Consider the following 13,667-nt stretch of genomic DNA (forward strand, 5'->3'; position numbering starts at 1 on the left):
ACTTAAAATTTGAACCATGTGCATTACCTAATTGACTTTGTTTTATGAAAATATTTTTTATTTAAACTGGAATAGATTTCATTTATTAAAGTGTTCTCACAAAATTAAAGTTTAAAGAAAAGACAAAGGACAGTATACAACTTGAATCATGCTGACCAAGAATACTGAAATAGAAACAAGTTTGAACAAAATGTAATAACTTAATAATCTGCTATGCAGGCATTTAGTTTTACAGACAACTAGTGGTGATGTCTTTACTTCTAGTACACTAATACTTTAAGGAAATCCTTTTCTATTTTCAGTTTGAGAGTTGAGAAGTTCCATTTTCTGTGTTTTGCTTTGTGATTAAGACTTCATGATTTTGGATGTATAATTATCTGTCATCCTCAAGGTACCCACTGTACTGCATACCAGCTATGAACAGAAACTTTTTTTTAATCTCTTGGATTTGAAGCTTTAAGTAATTGTGTATTCTACTTCACCACTGAACTCCCAGACCCCAGAGCAAAGAAGAAGAAAAATATTTAAACAAAGGTATCAACAAAACAGTGTGTTCTGATGGGAACACAGCAATTTTATTCTAACATTATCTAATTTTACTTATGAAGACTATTTAAATGTCAAATGATATGCAAAATTAAGACTTCAAATACTGGAATCTGAGGGATGTTCCTTTAATTCTAGAAGTGCTTTCATCAAGTATACTGTACATTTGGTTTTCTTTAACCATTCAGTGATACTGTAAAAAAATTTAACTATCAGTGTTACCAAGGTTAAATGTTCCTTCTCCCACAATTAACTACTCAGTATTTTCTGGAACCTTTCTATCACTGAAAACCAGTCAAACCATACCTGTTTCTGTCCTTTAATTCCTAAGTGAGGATAACTGAGCACTCAGTAGAAACTTTAAGAAGAAAAGCTGCAGAGATTATACTGAAAGACTTAATATTAAATTATCGCAGTTTTAAAATTTGAGTGCAGTAAAATGCACTGTTTGCTCACTTAAAATCAAAACCAATCATCCTTAAAAGCCATCATCTTTCCTCAATACAAGGTGCAGCAGAGTTTAAAAAACAAGAGGGGCAAACCCCTCCACCAGAAACAAAAAAATCTCTAACCAGGAATATTGTTTTCAGTGTGAACACTGTAGCCTTCAAAAGGTTAAGAATAAAAATATTTACGTTCCAGTGTATCCTTACCTACAAGGAATGTTGTTTCACATTAGAAAGTATGTCAAATACCTTTAATCCAATTGCAATACTGAAGTTTACTCTCTCAAATCGATATGGTGGCTGAAACCTAAGTGTTTATACAAGCAGTGTAACTTTCTGGAGAAACCAATGCAGGCGGTTGAAAGTTCTCATAAAAACTAAGGGCAAAGACTGCAAACTCAGCTGCTGGTTCTTAACCAATTTCAGTATCAAATGACAAAAAGCAACCAGCTACTTAATGAGGAGTGAACAGAGCCTCCTGCACCAGGCCACAGAGGCAAGCTGCAAAAAACCACTTTTTAAGTTAAACTCTTGTTGATGGAACACAACCTTACTGTATGTCATTCTTTTTTTTCAATGTGCAGAAGTTAAATTTCTAGCAAAACTCCTCAAATGTAAAAAAAACTTCTGTGACACTGCAGAAGGAGGTGGGCATATTATTTTAGCCATTCAAAATATGCTTACAAATTTCACCCAGGATACTATTTTGCAGCATTGTGCTTTTATAGAGTTACTAGCTGTGACTCCAAGGAACATTTGAAAAAGGCACCTACTACACTTTCTTAAATAGCTGCCCATTTTAATAATTTTGGTACTATTCGTCACAGTACAACAGAAAACAGCAGCACAAAGTATTAGATGGACAAGAATTTTATATTTGTTCCCCTTTAAAAAGCAAACATTTTTAAAACGAAAGGCACTCATGACAGAAACTCTCTCTCCAGTTCATATATAGATGGCCGACAAGTTTTGCTCTTCATTCTACATAAAGGCACAGTACAGTCTCTGTTTTGACCTTCCACATCAATATCAAGTAATGAGGGCATGTGGCAGTTAGTTCTTTCCTCAGTATGTGCCAAGACATTAACATCTGGATCTACACTGCCCTCTAAAAATTCAGAGTCTTTAGAGTTTGGTTTAATAATACGTGGAATAATCTGCCATGGATCAATTTTACTTCTTAGAGAAGAAGGTCGAGGCCTTGCTATAATATTGACAGCGCTTTGCTTTTCAGTTGAAATACCACCATGATTGCTTCTCTGTTGAACAGATGGAGAGTGTGGCGTTCCAGTAACTGATAGAACTGGTAACATGGAGACATCATTGGTTGAAGCAATTCCATTAGCTAGAGGAAAGGAAAGGCCAAACAAAAAAAAAAAAAAAAGACAATTTAAACCATGTGACCTCTTGATTTCTTTGCCATTTGCAAAACTAGGTTGTCAGGATCACTAACAGATTTTTTCCCCCTCAAAAAAAATTAAGAGGCTCCTGCATTTGTGGGGAATCTTGAGAGGATTAACAGTGTGCAAATAACATTTTTGCATCTATACTCTCTGCTAGAGCCCATAACAATTTATATTTTTATTGCTACAAAAAAAGATACAGAGAGATAGCATTAGCCACCCAGTAACTGGATGAATATTAATGTTGGAATAAAACCCCACAAATTTGTCCAGTATTATAAAGAAATGAAGAAAATTATATTTAAGCCACCATAGAACACCAGTATTGAAATTTAGAACTTATTTTAAAAAACTCATTTATCATTAACCTATCCATTTACACGGAAACCGGATTTCAAGATTTTTTTAAGCTTATATTTTTATCAACAGCTTAACGGTTTGTGGAACATGTGACAACTTCTAGGTCAAGTAAGCAAATCAAAACTTATCACAATTGTTTTTCTTGAAGTTAATAAATGTGCAGAAATAGAACAATGCTCAATCACTCACCTATGTGGAGTGTAAAACTATATTAAACAAGTCTACTCGCAGCCTCAGGAGGTCTACAGCTACGTAATGCATTCACCTGACATAGTCTCAGTTTATTTCAGCCATAATGCTAATATTCTACATTTCACAAAAAGCAGGTTCTTGCTCACATGCAAAGACCAGGGAAATCTATTTTTGCAATATCTGAGAAAAGCAGATATCACCTTAAAATTAATCATGTTTTCACCTTAAATCTCCGTATGCACAGTCCTGACATGATACTGTTCTGAGTGCAGGGAGTTTATTCAGGGTTCAGACACAGAGAGCTTACCCACATACAGTTATGGTGGCTCAGCTAAAACATAACAGTGTAACAAAAATCTTAACAACTTAGTGAATGGTTAGTTTCCCTACATGTTCTGGTTTTATACTTAAAAACCCTCTGAGTACGTAATTACCCACCTGTGGTCTGAAAATTGTTCCCATCTGATAAGGTCCGTCTGTGACCCAACACACTTAATTTTGTTGAGGAATCATGTGGCACATCTTGAGATTCTTGTTTGAGACAAAGACTAAAAGGCTGATTTTTTAATCGTGCAGAAACTGTGTTAGGAGCCAGCTGTATTTTCTGTTCTCTCTTACTTTCAGATGAAAAGTCATCAGTGGAACTACATGGACCACAATCACCTAGCACAGTGTTTACAAATGCATCTTCAATGTCAGATTGAAGTAGGCATTTTGTGGACATGGAGGGCATAGAGAGAAGATTCACAGTATCTTCAGCTGGATTTAGGGATGGAATACTTGTTTCCTCTTTCTTGGACTGCAGTCTTGTAGGGCTGGCACTCCTGCGGAATTTTGAAGCACGCTGAAATATTCCATCACGTTTCTTCTTCTCATCTTTAGGCAAGAGTTCATCTGGACCCTGCGATTTGTTCAGCTCTCTGATATCTAAGCCCAGGGCAACAGATGCAAGAAGGACAGCACACCCATACAGCACTGAATCAGTCTTCTTTTTCTGCAGCGTCCTGCTCAGACTGTTTGTAGGTGTCATTTGAGGAGTACTATTTGTAGAACTAGCAGAGGTTCCTTCTTCAAAGCTCTCATGTTCTACTGCATTCTCTCCCTGATCATCTTTACAAAGAGGTAGATTAATATAGGCCTGATTCGGCAACTTAATCGGCTTTGGTCTTTTACTGTCCAAACCTTCAGGGAGAAGTTTCTTATCAGTAGAGACACCTATAAAACATTACAGGATAATTTAAGATTGCAATTCAGCTATTTTGCTACTGCATGTATGCATTATTTCCTTTCACTTGCACAAATATTAATCTTGAGGTATACTGTATGTCCACTTTAGATGCAGTCACAAGCTCAGGGACTCACATTGTAAGATTCAGGAACACATCCTAAGCCTAAACCTCTTCATATTCTCTTTATAGTCTTTAAAATAGCAGAAGTACCATTTTGCTACAATTTCACCTTTTTAGCAACTCAAAAGCAAACTCTATTAGAAGCAACTTGCAGATCAATCTTCCTGAGTACAGGTAAAGTGTAAAAAAAAAAATGTTTTCCACATCTGAAACTTACCTTTAAGAAATGCAAAATGTATCTCCTAACCTTTATGTACTCAACACAGTTTAAGAACAGTTACTGACTTTGCATTTTCTGTGATATTTGAGGATTTGCAATGCTTTTCAAACAACATGAAAAATATTTCTGTGTACGGATTACAACAAAGTAATTTACTATATACAAACTGACAAGTAAGATCTGGAACATATTCCTTACACCACTTTCAATTAAGCTGCGTTCCAAAATCCAGTGAGTTACTGGAAATTTTTTCAATTAATGCATCAGGCCATGGTGGTCTGAAGTAAAATGGCAAAATATAAATTTGACATCTCACACTTCATGACATATAAAATGGAAGGTATAATTTGACTTACATGTATTATTCTACTATAAACTACTGAATGCTACAGAACAAACACAAAACATTTCGGGTTACATATTTGAAATGTAAATATGTAAACTTGTATAATCTTCTCTGTATGTAGCAGCGTAGATGTAAGCTAATAAATATTTAAAATTACTACTAGTGAAACCTTGATTTATACCTCTACCAGTATATACCAAGTTGAAAATGCCTTTTTCCTAGGGGGAAAAAAAAAAAAAAAAAAGCAATGTCCAAGCAACTTACCACTTCCTCTTCCAGGTGGCATAAATCTAGCCACCAGTATGGACACTGTGTTATATCACAGCTTTTTTTTCCTGACACTGGTAACTTAATTTTCTCAGATAAGAGAGTCTATGGTATAGAAAATGTGTTCACGTTTGAAAATTACTATGAATAACACATTGTAGTAACAAAAAGTAACATACAGCTATTATGATTCTGATCCTAAAAGGATTAAGTGTGTTTTCCCTTTTGATTTCCCCATAAATCCCAGAAAGTTGCTTAAACAACTTGTAAGATTTGAAATCGACATGTTTTTCTTGAAAATTCAGAGACTAAGTCTCATTTAAAAAATAGAGAATAACATCTGGAAATACATCAGGGCTTACAGTTTTTTAAACAACTATGCATTTTTCTAAACAATTATGCAGAGCCCACTAAAAGTCATTAATGAACATTTAAATGTCAAGACAATTACCAATTTAGATATTTCTTTTTAAAAGAAGCTAAAAAGTGGTGACTGCAGACCTCATACGGATTAGTCTGGAACTCAAAAATATGGGAAAAAAAATCCCTATGTGGTACTGCTCTCACACCATGTATATTTCTTAGCTGCTAATGATGGAAATGTGAAGATTAACACTTGCAATTTTTTTTACAGATAGATTTATTGCATAGGAAAATTATTTGTAGCATGACTACTCTTCTAATAATCTGCATAATCCTTGAGGAATGCAAGCAATACTACTTATTACATTGGAGGTAGAGTTAATGCCATTATATGGTAACTTTCATTTTTTAAAAAAATAGCTCTTACCTTGGTCCACAAACAGTGAAGCTAAAGGAACACTCTTCTGATTTTTCATTACAAGAGTTGACCAAGGGTTGCTGCCATCTGAAAGGGGTCTTATTCTGAAATAACAATAGTTATTTTGATATTACAGAGAATATCATGCTTATATACACTTTGACAGAAAATTACTAAAACATCTTTCTTTTTAAACTGTAATTATGAAAACAGGAAAGCGTTACGAAGGTAAAAAATGTATATAATAGGACAGAGGCATATGATTATAAATTGATACATGCCTTATATCAAGTATTCCTTATAAGATGAAAATTTCAGGACATAATAGCCTAAAAAGAAAGCCATTGAAAAACAGGCCTCAACTACCTACTGAAGAACAAAAGTTAGCGAAAATCTGGACAACAGTTTTACTGTGTCAAAAAAATCATGTGAATATTGGAAATGTATTAAACATAGCGACTTTAAAACAAATAAAAGTATCATAAAGCCAGTTTGAATAGATGGTCTGGAACCAACTACTGCCACAGGTAAATGAGTGTATGTCTCTACCAAGGAAAAAAAACCTATTATAAATAATTATACTAGAAGAGACAAGGAAAAGGATCTCTTGCTTCAGAAAAACTGCTAACCTCCACTTTTCAGCAATCAGTGAAAGTGAAGGTGTTCAACTGATTTTCAGAACTCTTTCACCCTGTGTTTGTCAGTGTAAATTATGTTGCTCCTGTGCATTGTGCTTCATCTATGCAAAGTCAGCCAGTTTTATTTAAGCGTCGTGGAAGCGCCCACTGGGGGCCATGCTTGCAGTTCCTCAAGTCAGTCTGAGAAAGGGCAAGAAAGATAAACAGGCCATGAATGTCTGGTATGCATTAGTAGCTCAGCATCCCAGTGTGTTCCAAATCTCAAAAACTAGAGATAATGGGTAACAGATAAGAGCCACTAAAACCTTAAGATAAGGTTTGCATTTTATCCTCAAGTCTACGTGGGGGAGCTACTCATTATTAATGTAATGCCTAAATTAATTAAAAGGTATGACTGAGCTTTAACTGTAGCTAGAGATTGCAGAACGTCTCTCACTGCCTGTGTTAGTGATCCAGTTACCAAGAACACTTAGTATTATCAAACAAACAAAATGTAGTAGACATACTTGTCCTTACAATCTGCACGATCCTTTGTTTGAACTGAACTTGGTCCCCATGTACAACCTCTCTTTTTAAAACTTCTCTTCACGTCTTCAAACTCTTCTTGGTGATAAGTTGTGCTCCTTCCCCAAGTTCTGTTGCTTTCATCTGAAGTTACTAGAGATTGGATTTAAAAACACAAACAAAAACACCTCAACACTTAAATAGTATTTCTAAAACCAAAATATTTTGACAGAACAGAATGTTTTCTCCACTGCAAAACCATTTTGACACAATAACACAATGAGGAGTAGACAAAATTTGAGATTTTTTTCTTTTACGAAGACCACCACACAAACTGCACTGATCCAAAAAGATGAGCAAGCAAGAAAAATAATTTGAGCTGACAAGAGACTCAAATTAAAGATAAAGCAGCAAAAGGATCATATTTCCCATGCTTCCTTGTAACTGAAAACCTTGTATTTAGATAATTCAGACAAGTGAGTTAGACTGAGCACTTAAATTCCAATGAAGAAAATACATGCTGTGGAATAACTGCTATCAAATAAAACAGAGTATTCCAATTATGTCAATGATTTAACATTTTCTTTCTCACTACATCAAAACAAATAATACTTTTAAAGTGTCTAACCTTCATTAAATGCTTAGTCTGTCACTGTCTCAACTGTTAAATTAAACAGAACCAGCACCTTTGAAACATAATGAAATCTTGCCTTTTTTCATAACCCCACTGGGAAGTTCATATTCACTTGCGATATCTACATCTTGCTGGTACACATACACACTGTTTTTTCTTCGGCCATTAGTTGTGTGTGTATCTGTTTTGGGAATCACTGAGGAAAAATTAAGAGAATGTAGTAGAGATCTTAGTCAAGCTGATTTCAGAAGTGGAACCGTTTCCCTTATTATATTTTTACCTTTGGGTCATAAAGCCCACATCTATAAAGGCACTAAGGATATTTTGATAGATTGTTTGTACTCTAGAGTTTAGAGAATCCTCTTTCTAGGACCAGATCCAGACAAGCAGATTTTTGTATACAACTCAATAACTGAAAGGTAACTTGTATGAACTTAGCATGCTTACAGCTATGATGAAGAGACCTAACAGAAAAAAAAAAAACAAAAAAAAAAACAAAACCAAAAACTTAGTGATAATAGCATGATAAATCAGGTTGCATTTACATGCCCATGGTTCTGCTGCTCCTGCATGCACAGCACTCTCCTCCTGCCTCACCATACAACACCTCGCCAGCACAGCTTCTCCTCTAGTACAGCACTACTTGTCTTCTTTATACTCTCGTTTTCAAGCACATTCCAGGACCTATGGAATATATATATCTCTCTATCTCTCTTACTGCCTTTCCTCCTCCCTTTAAGACACCTTTCAAAATCAGTTGAATTTGTTTTGACAATAATATTGACAATTAACTAGATTTTAATTTTAACTTAAAAAAAAACCAAAACTTCTAGATTTGGAAGCTAGTCTCGCTCGTGGCAAAGTGAAGCAATCGAGTAACCAGTTGTTAGATATGCCTGTTCAAATCACCTGTATTTGAGCAAGTCTTCTTGAAACAAAGACACTTTGAAGTTAAATCAAGATAAAATATTATTGCGGGAAAGAAAATTTATTTCATACAGGTGCAGATGGGTGTGGAAGCTAAATTGTTTCAGCTAGATACTCCTGAGAGATCTGATAAGCTTCTAGGTAAAGCTTGGGGAATCCGAACTCAGAAACAGAACTGTACTACTTTTAAAGGAAAGCCTTTATGTAGTCCTGTATGTTCTAGTCCTACAAATACAAATGCCTGCTCAAAAAAAAACAAAAACAAAAATAAAAAAAAAACAAGAAAAATCCCCAGTGGCACTTAACACACATGCAAGGAGTGGCACTGCTATAGCTTACGTAAGGCTAAGCATTTAAAAAAAAAAGAAAAAACAACAAAAAACCACCTTCAAGTTCTCAGAATCATGCCATCATGCCAATACCTGACACTTGCTTCACTTCCAAGCATTTCCATACAGAGAAAGGAGAATCCAAGACAAAATAAGTCATTCTTGTTTATATGCAATTCTGACATGTTACTACAAAAAACTTTTCTTACCTTTCCACAGTAATAAAACAACCAAGCAAAAACTGCACCACAGGGTTTGAGGCTGGGAAACCATTATCAACACAGATACTGCATCAGCTAACTTCTGGAAAAGACTATATGTAATTTTCCTTCCGGCTCAAATTTTCGTTAAGAAAAGCAAGACACGGTTTGTCCACCTCTCTCCTTTATCCACAACATACAGGTAGTAATGGTCTTCACTCAGGGAACTGTATCAGGTACAGTTCAAAACAAAGTTAGTGCCAGAAGAGACACCGCTTCTCCTTTAGACATTAATAACGAAAAGGATTCCAAAACAGATGAGAGATCTGGTTTCTATTCAAACTTTAAATAAAGTTTCAGGTTGATTAAAAAAAAAAAAAAAATTTGAGCTACAGAACAGTACACAGAAAAAAAAAAGAAATCCCCATGCATTTTTATTTCCTCTCCTCCTCACCTACATCTGATAAAGCCAGATTCTGAAGTCATTTCCTTCAGAGGTGACTACCTTTGCAGGAGAAGATAGTCACCATCCATAAGCACCTTACTTTCTGTCATCATTATACATGGAATAATGTAGGCCTACAAGGGTACTCACAATTTTATTTTTGCTTCTTTCTCTTGGTTTCAAAAAACCTAAAACAAGCTTTCTTCTTTATTGTCTTCTGGTTTTATATTTGCTTAAAGCTTGCTTCTCATTTCACAGTTGCTGGCTGATTCTTTGGCCTTTCCATTAGTCCCTTATTCTCTGAATCTTTTTTTTTTTTTTTTGATAGTCCATAACTGATTTCCTTTATCAACTCCAACACCTAATAAAAACTCAGTTTACATCTTACATGGGATCTATACATGAGGCTTTGCCTTTAGCAATTATAAATTTTGATTCTTCATTGTTTTATCCCAGTCAGTTTACAGATGAGTTCCTGAAGTTATTACAGAAACACAAGATTTAAAGCATACACAATCATTTTTAATTACTGAAAATTAGTTTGCATTTTAACAAGATTAAAAGAACAAGTTGCAAATGTTAGAACAAGTTAAGGGACCTGGAAACCAAACAGAAACCTGTCTGGAATCTGATACTACTACCAGTGTTTCAGTGAGTGTATGGAACAAACAGTCTCTATTGACCAAATGAACAAACAGAAATAATGGAGACTTACACTGTATAGCTCGAAGACGAGGGATTATTGTGGGGCTACTTGATGGACTAGAGCTGTTACTGTTTAAACTCCTCCTCTTATCCAGATTGGGGGATGCTTGCACTGTTATTTTGTGCTGGAAATCTGGAAGATATTAAAAAAAAAAAAATCAAATCAGTTTTAATGCTCTAAATAAAAAAAATTCTTCAGAAGATTATACCGCTGTGCTTCTTAAAACAATTAAAGCTGTATCATGAACTAGACTTCATGGTGTAAGAGATGTTCATATTAAAAACACTGACAAACTAACTCTTAATGTAACAATTTAGATATTGAGTGAAATCAAACTGAGGCAGGATTTCACACCTTCACAGACATTATATGATAGGTCTGCAGTAACACCAAGAAAAGCAGGCAGGTCCAAGTGGACCCAAACTGAGACACACCCGTATCACAAGCTGTTATTCAATCTTGTTAGTTGGCACAGCAGTAAATAAAAATCTCAGTATTCCATTTCAAATCATTCATGGCAATCAGATTTGCCTTTTTTTTTAACACGTAATTCACATACAACATTAAAAGCAGTATTAACAAAGAAGTCACATCTATCAGTGTGTCAGAAAAACAAGACACCAAGCTACAGAATTACAAATACTGACAGCAATGTACTAATAAAAAAAAAAAAAAAAAAAACCAACAAAAAATATTGGCAAGTAGGAAAAAAATTATGACATAAAATTTGACGATATGCTTCTCTCTAATTCCCCTCATCCCTGCAACTAGATTGTATGGTATCCTTACAATAAAATTATCCCAAGGACAAGTTCATCTGGATGATTCTTGACAACAATGAGCTATGTGGTATTCAGAGTAAAAGTGTTTATTTTATTACTTTTTCAAGTTAAATTTGAGCAGAACTCGAAACAAAGAACCAAATATTCAGTTTAAGCTTGTGATCCAGCATAAACTCATCTAACATGCTCGTGTCCGAGAGGCTGTAGTGGGATTTTTATTTTATTTACTGTTATTATTAAAGTAAGGAAAAATAAGCTTATTTCACTAGTGCTAAAACAGTACTCGAAATATTACTGCCTTCTTCGTCTCCTTCCAACTACCAGACAGGTACGATTTGGTCAGACCTGTGTTAGCATGGTATTAAGTTCTTACAGCACTTGTAATAAGCTGACAGACTTGACCTGGAAGCCACTGGAGGGAAGCCCATCAACACCAGGATGCTGGTACTACTACTGAAGGCTTTCCAATCGTTGGTGTAACCTTGAGTTTCCAGAGTGCCATCTTGTGGCAACATTAAAAAGGCACCACTAAACCGGTCCTTGACACTAAAAAAAACCAACTGACTCTCTACAAACACATCTCCTTTGCAAAGGGGGCATTTTAGTGCTTTCATGGGTGGAATTAATGCTCTGCCATTCAAATTACACCATATTTGTATTCTGAAATAATACCTTCTGTTGCTATTACAGCGTTTTCTTGCAAGAAGTAGGGCACTGAAGATTATAACTGCTGTGTTGTATTTGCGTCTGCAATAAGCATGCAATTTGGACCTACCACACCTGTACCTCTAGACTTCACGAAGTGCTCTTTTTCTACTAAGTATTTGCAAGTTAAAGGCAAACATCACTAATATTTAATCATGTTGGAAAGTTCTGGGGTATGATAAAAAGGTATTTTTTCTAACATCAAAAATTTGAACTTCTAATCAGTTTTAAATCATTTGGCTCCCATGCTAGTAACCTTTCCTTCCAAATACAGTGGACTTTCTAGCTGAATCAGGTGAAAGACTTTTCCAGCTAAAATGAGGACTACTCCACAAATACACAATATGTGAAAGTTGGGGTGAGTTTTTTTGAGGGGAATGGAAGAGGGTGGGGGGAAAGGCTATACAATTCTTACCACTTCATTTTGCACTATTAGAGTAGAAGGACTTGGCAATTAATTAGAATAGCAGCAAGTACTGAAAACATTAACCACAGAATGGAACTGTGCATATTGTGAACTTTAAAAAAAATTGCAAACCTGAGGGCAAACTAATTCTGTGTCCATCTTTAAGTTTTAACCGGCTTCTTTTAAATTTGCCCTTCCTCTTCTTTACATTAGGTTTCTCTTGATTTAACTGGAATATCATGATATTCAGCTCACGCTCCAGTACATCGATCTCACGTTCTGCTAACTGTTGCTCACGGCGCTTAAGTAACTCTTCTTGAGATTTTTGCTGAAGAGCTGCTCTTGTCAACTCCTCTTCTCGTGATCGAAGCTCCTAAAGATAAGATTTACACAAGTGAAACCAACTAACAATGTGAGGGTTGTACTGAAGGATATATAAAGTGCATAATACATTTTTTTTTCCTTATCTATTTCATGATGCACTATATACACATAACATGCACATACAATCTTCTGACAGTCCTCCATTCCGCATAAACCAAGATTCTGTATCTGGATACAAGCAAGCATTATACTGATTTGCTTTTAATCATTTAACTTGAGTAATTTTACTTAAGACTGGTAAGTGCTGGCAATGGAGACAATACATCTAATCAAAGATTATCAGCTTACAGCCTAGCAGAAAATGTGCTCGAAGTACTTCACACCAGAGACTCCTTCTCAGCATGAAGGCTGCTCTTAAGATAGCTCCTATGCACTAACATAAAGTCAATGACCTGACGAATACACAAATGAATGCCTTTATCTTAAATTTTCTAACCTTTCCTGTTTTTCAGCCGTGTATTAAATAGCACTTTTCTATCTAGAAAAGCAATCAGTATTACACCAAATGAGGATTAATGTAATAGGATAAACCAAGTCATAAGACAGAAGACAGCTGTTTCTTAATTAAAATCTAGCCAGTATCTGCATAACATCAAAAAGCCACTAACCACTGAATTACACCACACAGAGTCTTCAACCACCAATCCCTAGTCTTGTACTTTTCCATTTATTTTTTTTTTTTATTCTGGAGAAGGGAAAGATTTAGTGAGGAAGCTAGTTAATTTTAAGATGGTTGGTTTATGGCTATTTAGCCTTGGGGATTCATTACCCTGAAAAATGATTTTAATCTTCAGCTTCCAAAATCTGTTAAAATATATCTGAAATTTAAGTAGACCTCCCTTCACAGCATGGGGTATATTATACATGAAACATACTTACCCAGAAGTGTTGTAGGCAGTACTGCTAATAAAGGAGACTACAGGAAAAGGAAAAGCTATGATGTGACTGATTACTGTATGTTTCTCACTACTTTTTTCTTTTTTCATTTTTACATATGATTGAGTAAATTCTACCTGGATAGAAACTGAAATTCAATTCAAAACAGAAAACCAGAATTTGAAATTAAGCTATGCTAAAAGTTCTGGTTACATAAAAAT

At 35.1% G+C, this 13,667-nt stretch overlaps 1 protein-coding gene across 4 annotated transcripts in view; it reads right to left on the reverse strand.

Moving 5' to 3' along the window:
• Positions 1–1,846: 1,846 nt before the first annotated feature.
• Positions 1,847–13,667, reverse strand: part of MAP3K21 (mitogen-activated protein kinase kinase kinase 21) — a 40,507-nt gene continuing 28,686 nt past the window's right edge. Inside the window, exons 5-11 of one of the 4 annotated variants that reach the window (XM_086745565.1) lie at positions 12,319–12,559; positions 10,303–10,425; positions 7,763–7,882; positions 7,055–7,205; positions 5,920–6,014; positions 3,386–4,162; positions 1,847–2,337 (exon numbers count right to left, since the gene is read on the reverse strand). In XM_086745565.1, the coding sequence (XP_086601691.1) occupies positions 1,913–2,337; positions 3,386–4,162; positions 5,920–6,014; positions 7,055–7,205; positions 7,763–7,882; positions 10,303–10,425; positions 12,319–12,559 (1,932 nt within the window). In that variant the 3' untranslated portion in view covers positions 1,847–1,912. Of the gene's footprint in view, positions 2,338–3,385; positions 4,163–5,919; positions 6,015–7,054; positions 7,206–7,738; positions 7,883–10,302; positions 10,426–12,318; positions 12,560–13,667 lie in introns of all 4 variants that reach the window. The other 3 variants (XM_086745563.1, XM_086745567.1, XM_086745566.1) reach the window with 3 other exon arrangements.

This window comes from Chlamydotis macqueenii, chromosome 3 (genome assembly GCF_036417535.1).
Source record: "Chlamydotis macqueenii isolate bChlMac1 chromosome 3, bChlMac1.mat, whole genome shotgun sequence".
NCBI lineage: Eukaryota > Metazoa > Chordata > Aves > Otidiformes > Otididae > Chlamydotis > Chlamydotis macqueenii.